This window comes from Artemia franciscana, chromosome 11 (genome assembly GCF_032884065.1).
Source record: "Artemia franciscana chromosome 11, ASM3288406v1, whole genome shotgun sequence".
Lineage (NCBI taxonomy): Eukaryota > Metazoa > Arthropoda > Branchiopoda > Anostraca > Artemiidae > Artemia > Artemia franciscana.
Window position 1 is genome coordinate 19,581,152 of NC_088873.1, and position 18,730 is coordinate 19,599,881.

General features: G+C 36.1%; 2 protein-coding genes and 1 long non-coding RNA gene across 5 annotated transcripts in view; 1 reads left to right on the plus strand and 2 right to left on the minus strand.

The window, feature by feature from the left end:
- The window catches only part of LOC136032933 (uncharacterized), a 417,461-nt gene that overhangs the window by 316,665 nt on the left and 82,066 nt on the right, over positions 1-18,730 (minus strand). The window lies entirely within an intron of this gene.
- The window catches only part of LOC136032926 (DNA repair protein REV1-like), an 82,825-nt gene that overhangs the window by 6,656 nt on the left and 57,439 nt on the right, over positions 1-18,730 (minus strand). For all 3 annotated transcript variants that reach the window (XM_065713393.1, XM_065713395.1, XM_065713394.1), the window contains one exon: positions 18,440-18,615. In XM_065713393.1, coding sequence (XP_065569465.1) covers positions 18,440-18,615 — 176 coding nt within the window. The remainder of the gene's footprint in view (positions 1-18,439; positions 18,616-18,730) is intronic.
- Positions 5,408-14,993, plus strand: LOC136032930 (uncharacterized). The gene is made up of 2 exons (XM_065713399.1): positions 5,408-5,547; positions 13,980-14,993. Exons 1-2 carry the CDS (start codon positions 5,530-5,532, stop codon positions 14,847-14,849), a joined length of 888 nt encoding a protein of 295 aa, XP_065569471.1. The 5' UTR covers positions 5,408-5,529; the 3' UTR covers positions 14,850-14,993.

The window sequence follows — 18,730 nt, forward strand, 5'->3', positions numbered from 1 at the left end:
ACTTGCTTCATGGTAGTCATTCGAGAAATTTACCGATCACAGTCAGGCTCAGCTTTCTTCGTTCATGGAATATTTACTGGAAACAATCCAAACACTTGGAAAAAAAAATCATGATGTGGTCATAATGGCGATTTCAAGATCAGCTTAGCCTATCCCCTAAATACTTGCGCAAAAAAAAACTTCTCACTCTTACGTCTGGATCTAATCTTTTCCCATCGACAACTATCCCAGCGAGAATAACTGAGAGTGCTCAATCACTAATAGACAATATTCATCAGTGACATGTTGGATCATTTCCCCCTATGTACCGTCTTCGATACATCAAAAACAGCAAGACCTTTCTCAAAAGTTAGAGATAATATTCCAGTTACAGAGGAAAAATTTAAGTTGCTTAATGAGAAACTGGAAAATGTGACCTGGGATAGCGTTATGAAGAAGGAAGATTTGGATGAAGGATTTGAAATTTTCCACAATATATTGACATCTTTATATAAGGCATGTTGTTTCAAACAAAAACTAAATAAACGTGAAATAAAAAATATACCAATTTCCCGGTGGGTTATCAAAAGTCTACTCAGAGGCATCAATAAGAAGAACAACCTTTGGGCGGGATACTGTCATCTACCAAGTACAGCTAGCCAAGTACAGCTACACCAAGTACAAGATCTATGAAATTTATAAGACATGCTTACGATTAGTTCTGAGAAAGGCTAGAAGGGATTACTTCAACCACAGGCAAGCTGAAAGTGGAAAGGACGGAAGGAAGGTGTGAAAAAAAATCAAGTCAGTATTACGACCAAATGACCAAAGAACTACTATCAAGATTACGGTTGATGGCGAAACCTTGACTGAACCAGTAAAAGTCGTGAATGTACTTTGCACTTCCTTCGCAAAAAATTGAAGAAAAAAATCGCCAACACAGTACTACCCCTAAAAAAATGTCACAATGACTTTTAGAGCCCAGTGTGTATCAAGTCGATGCCACTCATCCTGTAACTTCTACGGATGTTCCGATAATTGTAAAAGGTTTAAGAGGAGGATCTGCCTCTGGCTTTACCTACATCTATATCAAAGTGTTGAAAGCAATATTGCCGTCCGTACTAAAACCTGTAACACACTTAGTAAACCTCTCTTTGTACATGGGCGTGTTTCCATCATTCCAAAAAAAAAGGAATAGTTCTTGTCCACAAAGGTGGCCCTCGAGATGACCCGTCTAACTTTCAACCGATCTCTATTATTTCTGCATTTCCCACAGTTTTCTAAAAACCTATGAAAAACCAACTTTACTCTTTTCTTGAAGCAAAGGGATTCCTCGACAAAAATTATCGGATCCAGATCCGGACACTCGAGGCAAGATGCTAAGGCGTCACTAAGTATATTTATCAATAAGGCACTTGGCCTGAGACTTGTGCCAGCTGCTATTTTGCTTGACATTAAAAAAGTGTTCAAAGGTATAAATCATAAGATTCTATGAGGGAAACTAGAGTAAAACGAAAATAGAGGAAAGATACTACAATGGTTCCGGTCTTACCTTAGTAATCAATGTGTTTATACAGAAGAAGATCTGCTGAATAACATCGTCATCAACTTCGGTGTGCCCCAAGGCTCGGTCCTGGGTTCAATGTTATTCCTGTTTCACGTGAATAACCTTAGTTGTGTTCTGAACCCTGTATCCAACACTTCATGGTCCTGCCAATTATGCTATGATATAGAAATTTCGTGCGATAAGGGCGAATCTGATAAACTTGTGGCTTTCATGGATGACACTACAATGGCACCCATTGACTCTGACATGTCAGAACTCAAAACTAAACTTGAGGTCAACTTAGAGGAATTTTACGTCTAGATGGGTGTCAATCGAAATGTGATATCGACGAATCGTGCGTTCTCTTCTTCTCGAGGATTGGAACTTTTCATCAAGAAATATCAGGACTAACGACGTATTGAGGAACGATCAAACAGCTAGAAACGGGCTATGCGAGGTACCTAGGTGTACTCTTTGAAGAAAACCTCCCTGAGCTACAGAACATCTGTTGTTAAGCTTATTTTTCCTGTAATCTTGGCATTATCAGGAAATTGAAGCATGCATTCCCTTAAAAAACTCTTCGTCTACTTTGCAATGGACTTATCAAACCTCATCTACAATATTTTACGTCAATTAGGCAGTCAACATTTATATCCCATGGGAAAAGTTTCTTTCACTTGTATCGCTTTATTATTTATCGTGCACAGTTGTCGTTTTCATTTTCTTTTTTTTCTCCAGATTGTTTCCATCAGCATTACAAAATTTGTTCCAGCTAGTATCAGAACAATGCCCTAGGAATGCGAGCATAGGCGTAACATACTATGGTTCAGGGAGAGGAGGAGGGGTTCCTGCCCTCCTTAGACCCTAGTTTGCCCCCCCCCCAGCTGAAATTTAGTTTCTTCAAAAATCTTGTCAAAACTAAGATAAACCTGTATATTTTAAGCATCCACAGAACCGGATCAGTTTTCTTAAGCTTATATTTGCCTTTATGGTTCTGTATGGCTCATTTTTCAGTTTTCACTGTCATTTTCACTTGGTTTGAGAAAATAAGCTCCCTCCCCAGGACTTTGACGAAAATACGTCACTGAATACGAGATCTGCATCAAAAGTTCGAACTTGCTTCCATAAAAGCTGAGATTTAGGAGCTCCCTTTCGGTCTTTTAAAAATAATTTCAAACATTATCTGATTGATTTCCAATAAATATAGTTAATTAATAATTAAGAGTTTTTTTTATTTATTTAATTATCATCTAAGTTTTCATTATTATTATAATTATTTTGTAAGGTGAAGGTGGCTGTGCTTCTGTGGAGGAAGGGGATAATTTGTTAGATTTTGAATTGTTTGGTTAGGGATGTGGTTATGTTGAAGAGTGAACCGAGAGCCATAACGCATGATTAAGAGGAATTGTTAAGTTGGGGCCTCAACGTGCGTTTTTGAATAGAGCAGTACAATTGACGTTTACTATTTCTATTTATATAAATAAAATCCGATTGAGTATAAGAAAATCTATATAATCTCACTCTCGAAAGAAAAACCCTCCAAATTCAACTCAGGTACGTGCTATGGGGGGACTACAGGCCAGACTCAAAGGTGTAACAGGCTGAAATATCAAGGTTTTCGCAATTTTCTTTTCTGTTTTAATAAATTTTGGCGCATCCCTAGGAAAAGCCTAACTATGTGCCCAGTTTGGCTTAATATATATCATTTTTCACAGATTACCAGATGGTTCTGTTCATAGGATATCCATTGTTAAAAGCATATCATGATTACATTGGTTGTTATGTGTAAAGTTGTAAACCACCCAAAGATGAAAACCACCATTGGACATAAGTTAATGAAGCTTCAAATTTTTCTGTAGGCTAAATACAGGCCTACCGAAGAATATACTACAGAGCAGTGTTATTTCACACAACAAAGTGGCTGAAGACGGAACTTTCCTATGGCACAATCGCTTTTGTTAGTTAAAAAGTGCACTATAACTTTTTGAGTTCCCGTTAAAACGACCCCTAGGCCAATATTCTGCGTCCACTGGCTTGATGAGTTGATCTCTGCCGATCAAAAAAAAAAAAAAAAAAAAAAAACACACGCATTCGTCACCCTACTTCTCGAAGAAAAATAAAAAACATTAAATTTTTATTTAGCCTACAGGGGGTGAAACTCCTTCTAAAAGGTTTTCAAAAATGTTGAATTTGATGGTTTAATTATCAACAATATTGACACCTTCTTTTTGGGGGTATTTTACCCCTTTTTTTATAGATCGTGAAAATTTTGTCAGGCTCATAACTGGCGATTAGCCCCTTTAATGTTAAGGAATTTTACATCCAAAATTTTTATTTAGCCTACAGGGACTGAAACCCCTTCTAAAAGGTTTTCAAAAATGTTGAATTTGATGGTGTAATTATCAACAAGATTGACACCGTCTTTTTGGGGGTATTTTACCCCTTTTTTTATAGATCATGGAAATTTTGTCATGCTCATAACTGACGATTGGCACCTTTAATGTTAAGGAATTTTACATGCAAATATTTGAAATCGTCATAAAAAGGCAATGCTTCTGATATGTATATTGTCATCGAATTCCATTTTTCTTTTAGAGTTAATTACTTACTCTACTCCTTACTTACATTTTGGTACCACAAACTGTTGGGAAAAAAATAGACTGAGACTAGTTTCCTTTACGACTTCTTTGTTAGTTTGTTCGGACGATCAGCACATCATTAAAAAAAAAAAAAAAAAAAAAAAAAAAAAAAAAAAAAAAAACTGTGGCAAGTCAAAGAAATAGAATCTGTTTTTCAGAAGATTGCTGCATATTTTTATATTTAAAAAAAGAACCAAAGTTGAAAAACGACATAATCTCAAAATGTATGAATTTCCAAGACCGTACGCAGAGGGAGACTAACGGCTTGGGTCCCGAAAAATCTGACAAATTTTAGACATTTTCAAATTTTGGCTATCTAATGAATATCATTTGTCAAGTTTATGCAAACGAAGTAGATTTCTCCCTCCCAAAAAATATTTATTTTCCTTCGTGCCTATACTAACCTTGTTATGAAGGTATGTCCTCCATTCCTCCGATATTTAGGAAAGCAAACTTTTCAAAGTTAATAAAATAAACGTAGTATTATATTTTACACCCATATAATTTTGCAATAAGAGAAGAATCGTCATACTCAATTTCCATGTTGCACCTTAGACCAAATTTATTCCAACAAAGCGAGCAAAGTTAGAGCGGAAATTATTCCCCGTCAAATTGATCTGAAGAACTCTTAGGGAAAGTTGGAAAATTTCGCGCCTAAGCATGCAATTTTTTTAGGTACCCTCCCTCCAAATACAAACGAACTAACTCTTAATTTTTCTAAAACTCACAATAATTTCTTTTAGGAGGAATGCCCTAATGCCCACCCTACAGACCCTGACTCCACTCATATGAGCAAACTCAAAACATTTTTATGTAGCAATCGAGGATATCGTGCTAGATTTATCAAATTAAAAAGACCTGGTCGAAATTTAGCAATAGGGTACATCTAAAGTTTTTATCTTTGGTGTCTGCATAAATGCAGACACCGACTTCTCAGTCTGAGAAGACCGTAAACACATATTTAAAAAAAGATCCTTCGACAATTATCAATTATTAAAACCACTTTAAACAGAAACAAGTTCTGAAATCTCCCTCCCCCTTCTCTCAGGAAAACATTATGTAAGTGCTCTGGACGATATAGTTGTCATTCGAATTGCCCTTGTTGTCTCAGAATTGTAATGAACGGTAGGCCTATTCACTCTTTTTCCCCCTTTTAACATAAACGCGGTCAATAACTGCTCCCCTGGCCTAGTTATATTTATGTCTCACAGATAAGAAGTCTAGCATTAATAAGGTTCGTTGACCAGTATTTCGCATGTAAACATACATCCAAAGGGTTGCCCAAATCTTCGTATATAAACTTAAGGAAAGGGCGGAAACGTTGACAGTTGTAATACAGATTTACGTAACAAGCGGTCGGAGAAAATGAAGACTTTCTTACTCGTAAGTTTATATTTGTAACATTTTTTTTTCAATTCGTACTTAAAAGAAAACTGGGAATATGGTAAGAGTACTAGATGAACTAAAGGAATAGTTTATCTAGGCAGGTACACAGGGGGTCTCTGGGCCACTAACCCCTAAGATTTCAATATATTTTCACGATTTTCCCAGCATACTAAGGAAAATCTTCGGTACATTTTCCAGTTAACTCATTAATGAGATAACTAAGAAAAACATACCTATAAGGTCATAATTTCACCGTGAATCTAAATACAACATTCATTTCCGTCAGAAATGAGCCCCCCTCCCTAATGTGCAAATATATATCCTGAGTTGTATATTTGCACTGAATTCTCTTTGAGTCACTCATTTAAAAATTTTGAATTCTCATTTAAAAATTCATCAAACTAATGGAAAATCCATTGCATTCAGAGTACATATTTGGACATTAGGGGGGGGAAGGAGGTTGTAAAGTTCTTTTTCGCCAGAAATGAATGTTATAGTTGGATTCAGGCTAAATTCTGATTTTAGAAGTTAATCGGAAAATTTACCTATTATTTCCATATTAATTATTTTCCTTTTTCCATACTCTTGTCTTTCTTCATATTCCTTTTTCATTCTCCCTCTACCAAGAATAGTTAAAGTAGTGTTTAGCTGCTTAATATAAGTATTGGATAAAACAACAAAATGCTTACTTTATATTGTTAGCCTAGTCCCAAATAATGTTGCAGTGAACGTGTTTGGAAATTAATCCAGCATTTACCGGTTTTGATTTTATTACTTTTACAATTTTGACAGTCTCCTTTATATTGATCTGAAGGATCTGTCACGATAATAATTTGCTTTTGAGGCTTTACGCACCCGTATCAAAATGAACCAATCAACACAAAAATCACTATTTTTACATTTTCTTGTCCATTTTCCTTACATGATCTGCAACTTCTTTTTTATTCAAGTGCATCGAAAGAAAATAGAATATCATTTGTTTATAATGGTAAAATTCTAGTTTAACTACTTTACGCTATCATGGAAACGGTTGAGGTTAGGAAAACGAAACTTTCAAAAGATGCTTCTTTTTCAAGTAGTATAATCACCATTTCTTAACAGATACTTTATTTTCTTCTGTTTTAAAAATGTCAGATGGGTCCATAGACTAAGGTATGTCCCGGGAAGGTATTTTGAAGTACCTACCTCTACTCCTCCCTCTAGAGGGCAGTGACTTTTGATGGCCTTTAAAAATATTTGTGTTATAAAAGTGAAACCTTGCAAAACAGATCATCTGCTAAAATGAAGTACAAGAAAACTGTTTTCATCTCACAACTTTGCTCAATCCCAATTTATGAGGTTTCAAAGATCAGCAAATACGCTTCCTAAATTTAGAGGAAAACCATTAATGTCACTTAAAATTCTACCCAAATAACAGGAATTGCATTTTCAGAACTAAAACCAGAGACAAAGAAACTGATAGCTGAAAATTAAAGTGAAATGTTCTTTGGTCAAACTTTTAGTAGGGATAAACCTGTAAGTGGGCAAATTTATGTGTCTTATAAATCAGAAAAGGGTTAACATAGAAGCTTGGCAATACCTTCTCCGTGTTTTTGGCCCTGAATTCATTCCTGAAAGTTTCATTTTCCTAACCAAACCCCTTTCCAAGATAGCAAAAAGTAGCTAAACTAGAATACCGCAGCAGGTTAGGGGAGAGTAGCAACACTTTTTTATTATCCGTTGTATTTTTGTTTATTGAAATTCCGCTTGCTCTACTTGTATAAAAATCATATTTTTATTTATTTTGTTTAATACAATTCAAAAAACACACTTCTAAATCTCAATTAGTACGGGAGCATGATGCTTGAAATTGAATCTAGCATTTGTTTTTCTTCTTTTTTAAATGGCTAAAAACATTGATCTTATTTCTGATATCTAATTAGGAAGCAGAACATAGACCCGTGTCGAAGCTTATTTTGTGAAGATGATTGTAAAAGGGCATGGCCTTAATGAAAATTACATCTTCAGATTCAAAGGGTTTGAGAGCCCCAATTTGGGGGACCAAATAGCCATAGCTGGCACATTCTTCCCTAAGCAAATAAGCATTCCACACAAAACGAACGTTTATCAAAGACAATAATTTACAAGCTTCATTCTATTGAGTAGTTAATTTCGTTAATTTATACATCGCACTGCATGGTTAGATAACTACTAGAGTAGTTCTCGCATTAGAGTACATTCTTTAAGGCCAAAATTTTCTCCCTTTCTTTTTGGTCTTTCATATTAATATGGGGGATTTACCCTTTAGTGTTCTCTCATTTGGAGGAAGAAATGTAGACTAATTATTCAATATAGGTTCTGAGGGGCTACCAGCTCCTCCTCTATTTCAGGAGTATTTGGTGTTAAAAAACGAAGAATATATTCATGTGCTTACAGCAGAAGGAGGGATGGGGACATTGGGGGCATTCACTAAGAATATTTGTTCGAAGATTCCCTTCTTGAAAAATTTGGCTATCCTGACCTGAACAATATATATGGAATATCAGACAACCCTTACCCCGAGAGCGGTGTTCAGGGAAGCAGCAGCCCCACGTATTTCATTTTCATGGCTAGCCTGAATTTGATAACCCTGCAGACCACCGCTGAAGTTCCAGCGTGTTGTACATATTAATCACACTCAGAAAAAAAAACAAAACAAGTGAAACTTTTTTAGAGGGGCGGTTGCCACCTCATATATGCGATTGTTTTTCATTTTACGGTTTAGTCACTATTTACTTTCAATCGCGGTAAATAATTTTTAAAGTTAATTCCAATCAAAGATATACCTTTTATGTCTTCTGATATTCTAGTCCGTCAGTATTTTCTTTCATAAATTATAATGATTTCCATTTTCAGAGTAAACACAATGTATTATTGATTAGTAATGTTGGTTCATAATTCATCAATAACTTAGGATGAAGTCATTATGTAATCAAGCCCTCAGCCCCAGGAGTGTCGAGAGGGAAGGGGACATTTAGCCTCCATCTCCAGTATTTCAAGATTCCCCCAGATTTTGAAAATATTTTTCGGTATTTTCACTGAAAAATTTCTTTTTTGGTATTTTCCCCCTAGATTTTAAAAAATACATCCCCCCTATATTTTCGCGAATGATGCTTACCATCCAAGCATACATGCAAAAGGACCTTCCCCCCTAAAAGAAAAAGAGATTTTTACTGTTTTTCCAAAAGCTCTATATTTTCCAGTGGGATTGCATGTTTTTACCTTATTTTTTCCAATTTTCTGAGAAAGGCACTAAACCACACATACCTCCCCCTGGCTTCACTGCCAACTCAAATATGTTTTTTTTTTTTTGGTACTGTAAAAATAGCGTTACATTTGCTTCCTTGGACATCCCTAAATACATATAAAAGCCGGGGTCAGGAGGATTTACCAAGCGAATAACTAATCGGAAAACTACGATGGGATGCTATAGATCCTACAGAGCGGGTAGATCAGATATGTCAAATGGTTTTCAGATGCTCACAAGAGTGTATCTTTTTTTGTTTATTTGCCTAAAGACAAGCGACTATCTCCTGTTATTGAATAAAAAACAGTTTTCAACTGAAAGTAAGGACCGACATTAAAACTTAATACGGACAGAAATTATTCCGTACATGAAAGGGGCTGTCCCCTCCTCAACGCCCCGCTATTTTACGCTAAAGTTTGACTCCTCCTCACAACTCTAAAACTATATAAAAAAAAACTTTAGCGTAAAGAGCAGGGCGTTGAAGAGAGGACAGCCCCTTTCATATACGGAATAATTTCTGTGCGTTTTAAGTTTTAATGTCGCTCTACTTTCAGTAAAAAAAAACTAGTTTTTTTTCAATTTAATGTCTGAACGGTTTTGAATTAATGTAGGTTTTGAATTTGGCTCGCCGTACATGAATAATTAAAAAGAAATTTGCATATTAATTTTACTTTTTTAAACTAATAATAACCTTACAATAACCTAAGTTTTATTTTTGTTTCAGTTGTTTAAGATAAGAATGACTCCTAAATAACAAAGGCTATTTAATTAGAATGATAACCTTTTATATATAATAACCTTTTATTATATTATAATGATAAAGTTCAAAAAGAAACTTTAGCGTAGGAGCGAGCTCCTGAGGAGAGGCAATCCATCTCAGATACGTAGTATTTTCTGTTCGTTTTAAGTTTTAATGCTGCTTCTAATTTTCAGTTGAAAAAGCTTGTTTTTTATTTAATTACTGATCGTTTGTTAAATAATATCGGGAAATCCAGCTCCCCCTCCATGAAAAATTCCCTTCCCCCACGAGAAAAATCTCCATGGAAAGATTCTCCCACATAACTTAAATTAGCGGTATTTGCGGAACTATTATTGTAAGGCATAGTAACAAAACGGCCAAAGAAGTCGAAACTATTTTTTATGAAAATGGAGTCACAATTTGAGCAATTCTCAAATGACTAGAATGAATGAAAGGAAAGACATTTAAAAGATATACGTAATAATTTATGTTCGCTTTAAGTTTTAATGTTAGGCTACTCCTTACTTTCAGTTGGAAAAAAACATTTCTTTTTTTTTATCTAATAACAACTATAAGCCGAAGATATACAATATCTTTATTTATTATCACATAAAAATCATAGTTATGAAGCTGCTTAAGGTAAAATCAAATGCTAAGATTGGCCGGAAAATAACGCAAGTAAGTTATTGCTTATATCGGCCATTATTTTACAAATTCGAACTTTAGCATAAAGAGCGAGGTATTGACGAGATGGCGAACTTTCTCATATACGTGATATAAGGGGGTTTGTCCCCTTTTCAATACCTCACTCTTTACGCTAAAGTTCGGATTTTGTTCCAATTCCTTAAGAATGACCCCTGAATCACAAAGGCCGTGTAATTAGAATAAATCGCTCTTTTGAAATTACTAAAAATACTTTAGCGTAAGCAGCGAGGTATTAACGAGGGGATTAACCCCCTCATACGTAATAATTTCTGTTCGTTTCAAGTGTTAATGTTACTCCTCACTTTCAGTTGAAAAAATTTGTGTTTTTGTTTTAAATAATTTTGCCCCTTCATAAAAATTATCTTACCCCATAAAAAATTCCTCCATGGAAAGAACCTCCCACGTAAAGCCAATCCCCCTACCTCCCCACTAGAGAAAATCCCCACTGAAAACGTCTGTATACTTACCAATAACCAATACTATATGTAAACAATGGACAAAGCTCATAACTTGCAGCCCTTGCCCCGGGGACTGTGGGGGATTAATTGATCCTCAAAGACATAGTAGTTAGGTATTTCGACAATGCTGAACAAAATTGCTATCTCAAAATTTTGATCCGGTGACTTTGAGAAAAAAATGAGCGTGGGAGGGGGCCTAGTTGCCCTCCAATTTTTTGGTCACTTAAAAGGGGCACTAGAACTTTTTAATTTCCGCTCGAATGAGCTTTTTCGCGAAATTCTAGGACCAATGGGTCGATACGATCATCCCTGGCATAACAAAAAAACAAATAAACACCCATCCGTGACCGTTCTTCTGACAAAAACTACAAATTTCCACATGCGTGCAGATAGGAGCTTGAAACCTCTACAGTAGGGTTCTATGATACGCTGAATCTGATGGTGTGGTTTTCATTCAGATTCCATGACTTTTAAGGGCTGTTTTCCCCCTTTTTCGAAAGTCAGGCAATTTTTCCCAGGCTCGTAACTTTTGATGGGTAGGATTAAACCTGATGAAACTTATATATTTAAAATCAGCATAAAAATCCAATTCTTTTGATGTATCTACTGGTATAAAAATTCTGTTTTTCAGAGTTCCGTTTCGGTTACTATTGAGCCGGGTCACTCCTTACTTACAGTTCTTTACCACGAACTGCTTGATAGGGATTATATGGGTGCCGATAGGTTTCATGAATATGATATTTTTTATACATTGTTTTCTGGGTATAGTCTGTTTTGTCTCACAGCTTGGTGATCGAGTTAGAGCTTTCAGAAGCTTTTTTATTGGGGGGGGGGCTTAGAATTTTGGGGTAAAGGAGAAAGTAATTTTTCTCTTACTCTCACGGAACAATATTCGTTAAGTTTTGTTTTCTTTTTTTATGCCTATCGTCCGATATGCTCTTTGAGTAGTACTAACTTAAAAAGAGTCAATTGAACCAAGAACACCTGTAGAAATAATAGCAAAGATCCATGAAAATCACTTGAAAATAGTATTCCGCCAGGCAGTTCCATGAGAAACATCAGAAGTTAAGGGTTCCAGATCTGTAGAAGACCGAGAAACATTCCAAGTAACAAAATAAAGAAAATAAGAAATTTTTAAAAATCTTTTGGAAGATAATTCCAACCAGTTTAATAAGGGAAAATAGTTTCATTAGCCTAGAAAGTTTCATTTCCGTTAGCATATATAACATTGAAAAAACGTCTATATAAGAACAAACAGTCTTTTGGATTCATCCAAACCAAAAGGCCGAACATGAAATAAGAATAATGAATAATGAAGTCCCTTCCGGTGGTACTGATCTCCGTTTCATGGTCCTTCGGCCAGGAAGCGCGATAGGGGGGACAGCCATCCTGGGCTTTCGCACACCCTTCCTGTGTATCTTTCCCATAGTCTGGTCATTTTTCAAATAATGCTGGGAAATCCATGACACACAAAATGGTGTACACGATTTTTGAAGGCCGTGTGGCAAAACTAATCCATCAAGGAGTAATAAATAACGTTATTTTTAATATGTTGATAATGCAAATTAACTTTTTGTTCTTGAATTTCCCAATTTCCTATGCGCCTTTGGTGGTATATTTTTCATTATATGCTGATTGTTTGGTAATTCGATTGTTGGTGGGCTAGCTTTCCCCCAGTCTTTTTGGTCACTTAAAGAGAGCAGTAAAACTTCTAATTTCCAATTCTTCTCTGTCGATCTTCTACGACCAATGGTTCGGTACGATCCCCTCTGGGGAAAAAAAACAAATAAACACGCATCCATGATCGACAACATACAAGATTCCACATTTCTGTAGATAGAAGCTTACTGTAGGGTTCTTAGATACGCTGAATCGTATGGTACGATTTTCGTTAAGATTCCTTGACTTTTCGAGGGTGTACCTCCCTTTCTCGAAAATAAGGCAAACTTTTTCAGGCCCGCATCTTTTGATGGGTTACACTATACTTAGTGAATCCTACAAATCTGGAATCAGCACAATAAGTTGATTCTTTTGATGAATCTATTAATATAAAAATTTCGCTTCTTTAGAGATTCAGTTACTATTGAGTCGCGTCACTCCTTACTACAGTTTGTTACCATGAACTGTTTGATAACCAGCGACACTAGGATTGGAACTCATGGATAATACCCATTCAGCGTTTTTAAATTTACTATACGAGGGAGCAATAAATTAAAAATAACGAATAATAACAATTAAAATAGTCATTCGAAATAATAATGGCATCAAATACCTTACAGGGTAAAAAACTAGCTACCATGTTCGCAGTACTGGGTCACGACTAACCAAAAATTAAATAAACTTATAGGTACTTACCTGTTATAGCACCTATGTTAAGTTCTTCATCCATTGACGCACTGTAGAACCAGTTTCTTCGTTAGTTTCTTTCAGCTTAGCGTGAGAGAAGACAAAGAGAAGTGACAGAATAGATGGGGAAATATATAATTTGGGCTATATATATGCACATTAGGAGGTGGGGTGGGGTAAAGTGTTTGGACAACGTGAAGTTAGGAAACAATTCTTAGTTCATAATATGCCGAACAATTGTACCTACCACATTTTGCATGCAGACCCGCTATATTTTACCCTCCCCCCAATCCCTAATGTGCAAATATATAGCCCAAATTTGTTTCCAAAGTATTATGTTTTCATCATATTTTGCGATATTTCATTAGGATTATTCAGAGAAACAGGTTCTACTTAGACGAAGAACTTAACGCAGGCGCTATAACAGATAAGTACTAGCTTATATAACATAAAATCTACAAAAAAATGAATAGTAAATAAACATTTATTATGATTACTATTAATAATTGAAGGATAGTCCTTCCTGAAAATAGTTTGAAGTTTCCTCATTTGCTATTTTAGTTAGTGAATAGACTGTTGACAACAGGCATAAAAAAGAAAAAAATTACTCTTTTATGAAGAGAGGAAAAAAATATTTTGCCGCCTTTATGTAAGTTCCCATCCACCCAATAAATTTCTCTGAAAGTTTCAACTCGGTCCCTTGGTCTTGAGAAGAATAGGGTATACTCTCTTGGGATGATCGGAAGCCAAATGATTCTGATTGTAAAAACATTTCGGAGAAATACTGGCTTGAGCTACCGGTCGTATAGGTTCAAATGATTGGCTAGATGTTATGGACATTCATCAATATTACAGAGTAAGATAAACGACAAAAGAGACTTGATTACAGTTTGAGTAACTGTGCTATTTTTTGCAGGCTATCTTTGTTGCCGTCGCACGAGGACAATATGGAAATTACTATGAGCCCGTTCCATCAGGTATACTGGAAGTCATGGATAACCAAGAACCATACGAGTTTAGCTACGATGTTCCCAACGGCGTAAAAGTACAAGAAAGAAGGGATGATAAGAAAGTTACAGGCGAATATACAGTACCCCAACCTGATGGATGTATTCGCATTGTATCATACACTGTTGACGAAGAAGGCTATAAACCAGTGATAACTTACACAGGAAACTGTAACACAAAACATTATCAAGCTCCAGCAATCCCAGTAGATCATATTGAAACTGCTAAGGTTAATTTAGAAAAAGTTGCAGAAACTGCGGCCAAAATTGCCACGGCATATAAAACCATTGCACATACCCATAAGAAGATCTCCGAAGATCACGAAAAAACGAAAGCTGAAATGGCGGCTCAAAAACTAAAGATGGAAGAGGAAAAGAAAAAATATGCTGTGGAAGCTGCTCTGACTGAAGCCTTCGATACACTTACCAACGCATACGCTGCTGCTGATGTCTATACTGCACCAAGAAACCCAGAACCGTATTATGCAGAGTCCCAAGGATTAAAAATGGAGGAGAAAAAGAAGTTCGATGTAGAAGCAGCGGTGGCTGAAGCTTTTCAAACAGTTACAAAAGCATACACAGTTGATGATGTCTATAATGCAAACATAGATCCTGAACCATACAACACCCAACCTGAAGTAAGGATTGAAGAGGAGAAAAAGAAGTATGCTGTGGAAGCAGCAGTGAATGATGCCTTTGAATCAATCACACAAGCATACGCTGCGGCTGATGTCTATAATGCACCAAGAGACATTGAACCACATTCAGCTTTATACTAAACATTACAGCTTGCTAAAAAAAAAAAAAAACTGCCAAACCTGCCCTTAGAACAGCACATGTCTTACTACATATGCGTTCTTTTTATACGTTTTTTTTTCTATTTTTGTACGGAGTTTCAAATAGGAATAAAAATTTTAAAAGTTTTCTTTGTGTTCATTGATTGCGATACTAGTAGGCTACAACAATGACTTGCAAATCTTAGACGTATGAGATTATGTATAATCAGCTTTTATTTATTTATTTATATGCACCGTTTCAATTTATTGGGTGAATTAGTGAGGAGTTTTTGAATGATTCAAGCTCTTATTTGTTTCGTTGTTTTAGTTTTGGCATTATATTCCGCTGAAGCTATTAGTGATATAGCCAAAATATTCATTTAGGTTGTATTTTATTCACTTTCTTTAGAATATCTGTCATTAACTTATTATACATAGCTAGGTGAAATTTTCTTAAATCCAGATCAAAAAAAAAAAAAAACATTTAGAAACGATTGCTTGACGACTTACAGGGGGGACAAGAATTTCCAGAGAAATTGCTTACGGATTGTTCAGGGTAGTCGGCTGACTGACCGTATTTCAAACATTAGGCTGAAAGAAAAAATCTGTTTCAATCACGCTTTCTAGGGCTATAATGAAAGAAAGACTGAGATGGCTAGGGCACGTTCTGCGGATGAAGGATGACAGATTGCATAAGATTGTCCTTTTGAGCCAACCGTCTAAGGCGAGACGGAAAGCAAGTCATCCTCGTCTGGGGTGGGAGGATGTCATATAGAAAGATTTAGAGGAAATGGCAGCTTCCTGGGAAGTGTAAAGAGGGAGGCTTTGAATAGATTGGGATGGAGGAGTAGCGTACGTAGCTGTGTTGGCCGGAGGCAGCTTGGTGCTGCGGTGAGTTGTTAATAGCAGTAGTACAACATTTTCACTTAATTATATGTGGGACTTATTTGACTAACTTTAGCCTCTGGGTCTAAAAATAACAGCAATTTCTTTGTCTATTATCCCAACTTTTTAAGCTAGGATGGCTGTTTATAAAAAAAAAAAAAAAAAAAAAAAAAACGCACAAAATGTGCGTGTAAAGGGAATAAACATACCAAGTATACTGTTGATGAAAAACAGTTTCATTCAATCTCTTATCAAACGGTAAACAGAGTCGTGCAAATTAAGGTAAATACTGCCGCATATAACTTTTTACCCTTGTCAGTAAAAAGTACAACAGGATTTTTCAGGAAGTGAGGCAGTCAAATTTAATTTTTCTGCCTGACTTATTTAATTAAATAACAAGTTTGATTTGCTGTCCATGCTGTAACCAAGGAATCCATAGTTTCCTAAGAGCTAAAATACTCCTGGGAAATGAGGGATCATTATACTTTTTGATTGGATCGTCCCCTCCGTATAAAAAATAAGGGTACCTGTTATATCCGCGGTGCTGCCCAAAAAGGAAGCAAACAGACCACTTCAAGGTTAGAGCAGATTATCTCTTAAATTTTTGTTATAAGTGAGACACACATCAAGCTTGGAGTTAAGCTATCGATGAACAGTCTCTTTTCAATTGCATTACAAAAAACCAGCCTCCATTAAACCCTTCACGTTATACTAGTATGGAGCTCCGTCATCGTTTTGAAAGTACTCTTCTTTTTACCTTTGTTCTTTGAAGGAGCTGAAAAAAATTGTAAATTTTCCAGGTTTCCATGAGAGGCTGTGGGCCTGTCGAGGGGTAAATTTTTTAGGAGGGGTATTTTGTTGAAAAGATGGGTTTTTCTGCTTGTCATATTTATATCAAGATAAAAGGCAATCCCAAAGACGAGTCTGCTGTACCTTGTATCCAGTCACACAAAAGAGCATTTTCCCTGTGTGATGGTCAACTTACATTACAGGATGACGTGGGTCGCAAAATGAGTTTTAAATGCCTTCCCCTCTTAATTGTGCAAATCAAAAGCAGAATTGAAAGAGGCATTTTTTTCTTATTAAACGGTGAAAACCAGAGTACAAACTGAAATCAATCAATCAGCCACAAAGTTATATGTATAGACTATAGCGTATATCCTTCAACCTGTGTAATAAGGGGACAAATAAAGAATAAACTTTTTAGGAAAGCAAGAAAACTGTTTCCAACAATGTTTTTCTCGATTTTATAGCGAGCCAAATAGTGATGTCAAGGAGCTTTTACATTTTTTTTTTTTACTCAAGATAATAACGATATATGAGCAATGCACTAGAAAAATACCGGGAAAGAAGCAAGATGTCAAAGATATGTCAAAGTACAGTAATCCAAAAAGCTAGGGCTCATGTAAGCCCATCAACCTTTATCCTTAATTTTGGAAGTCGAAGACCGCTTCCAACCATTCATCTCGTCAGTGTCTGGAATCGAACAACCTTTAGAAGACCACCAACCTGGATTTCACCAAAAACTCTCAACCTCAGGCTGCCTTGTGTCTCAATGTCAGGAGTGGATCAAGCTACTGGTAAAGGGACGCAGAATTAGGATACTGTCATTCGGTTTGTCAAATCTTTTGACAAAATATGGCACCATGACCAGCCAAAAAATTCCGTGCAAGTGGTATCCTTGGATGTCTGTTAAAAATTATTGATAGCATTCTATCTGGTCATTGACTACAGTTTTCTCGAGGGGCTCGTTCCCTGAAATCATCCAGCAAAGAGAGTATGATTTGCAAGAACGCTGAGACTACTCGTCACTGCACAAACCGTTTCCCACCACGGTCGATCATCAGATTAACAATTCCTACATGAAACCCATCCTTGCATATGGATGTCCGCTCTATGCTGGTATTTTGATACGAATTTTGCGTAATAGGACGGGACGTACTGTTAACAATAACTTGCTCCAGCCTCTTGGTGAAAGGTTTGATGTAGCCTTAGTAGCGGTAATTTACAATTCAATCTTTCTGACAAGCTTTCCTTCATTATCTCTCTCTTTGTCGAACAAGAACAACAGACCCAAAGGCATGCAGATCAATCCAATTATCTGAAGGGGACACGTCAACATCAGAGAGCCTGAGGGGTAATTCTGTGCTAGCTTTTATTTCGAACAATGCTCCTAGGGACTTGTAATGTAACTGGTGAGTCCTTCAAAAGAAGGTACAACAGACACTTAGAGCCTCAATGGAGAATGGGGCAAAAGTCTGTGGCATATCAGATACGTAAAGTAAAATAATCTATCTTAAAAAAAAATATATGCTTATAATATTTCAGAAATGCTGTAGTTAATTTACAAAATAAAGACAAATTTGCTTCGCCAGTCAATCCAACATGAAAATCTTACGATAAAAAGGTATAAAACTCAACTTGCCATTTTTGATTATTTGTCCCGGGCGAATGTGGCGATGGGGCGATATTTGAATCTTGGGGGGAGAGACTAGGAGAAAAAACATACGAAAATAAAAACGTACGAAAAACATGTCGAAAAATAGGTGGAAGGGATGAATAGTTTTAACATGAAAGGGACAACTGAAATTTTCAAAGTGCTAGTGACTAATCAGAAATAAAAATTAGGAAATAAAGAAAATATTTAGTTTTAAATTGCAAATCTGGGTCTTCAATTGGGAGCCAATTCGCCAATAGGGCATACTGACCTGGGAAAAAGAAGTTACTCTCCAATCCTTGGCAGATAGTTTAGCCTCTCTAGCCCTTGAACTCAGAATTTCCTCTCTTATTTCTGAAGGCAATGCTTCGAGAAAAGCCGGATCTATATAATCACTTTCAGGATACAGTTCTTCAGATCTTGGATGCGAACAAACAGAACTCCCGCCTGCAATGGATCAATACCTTCGTCAAATAGAGAAAATAATTAAAGTAATAAAAATTAGTGTTAATTTGGTTTTTGCTAAAAAAAAAAAACGTCAATGTGAAACCTATTACTGTTT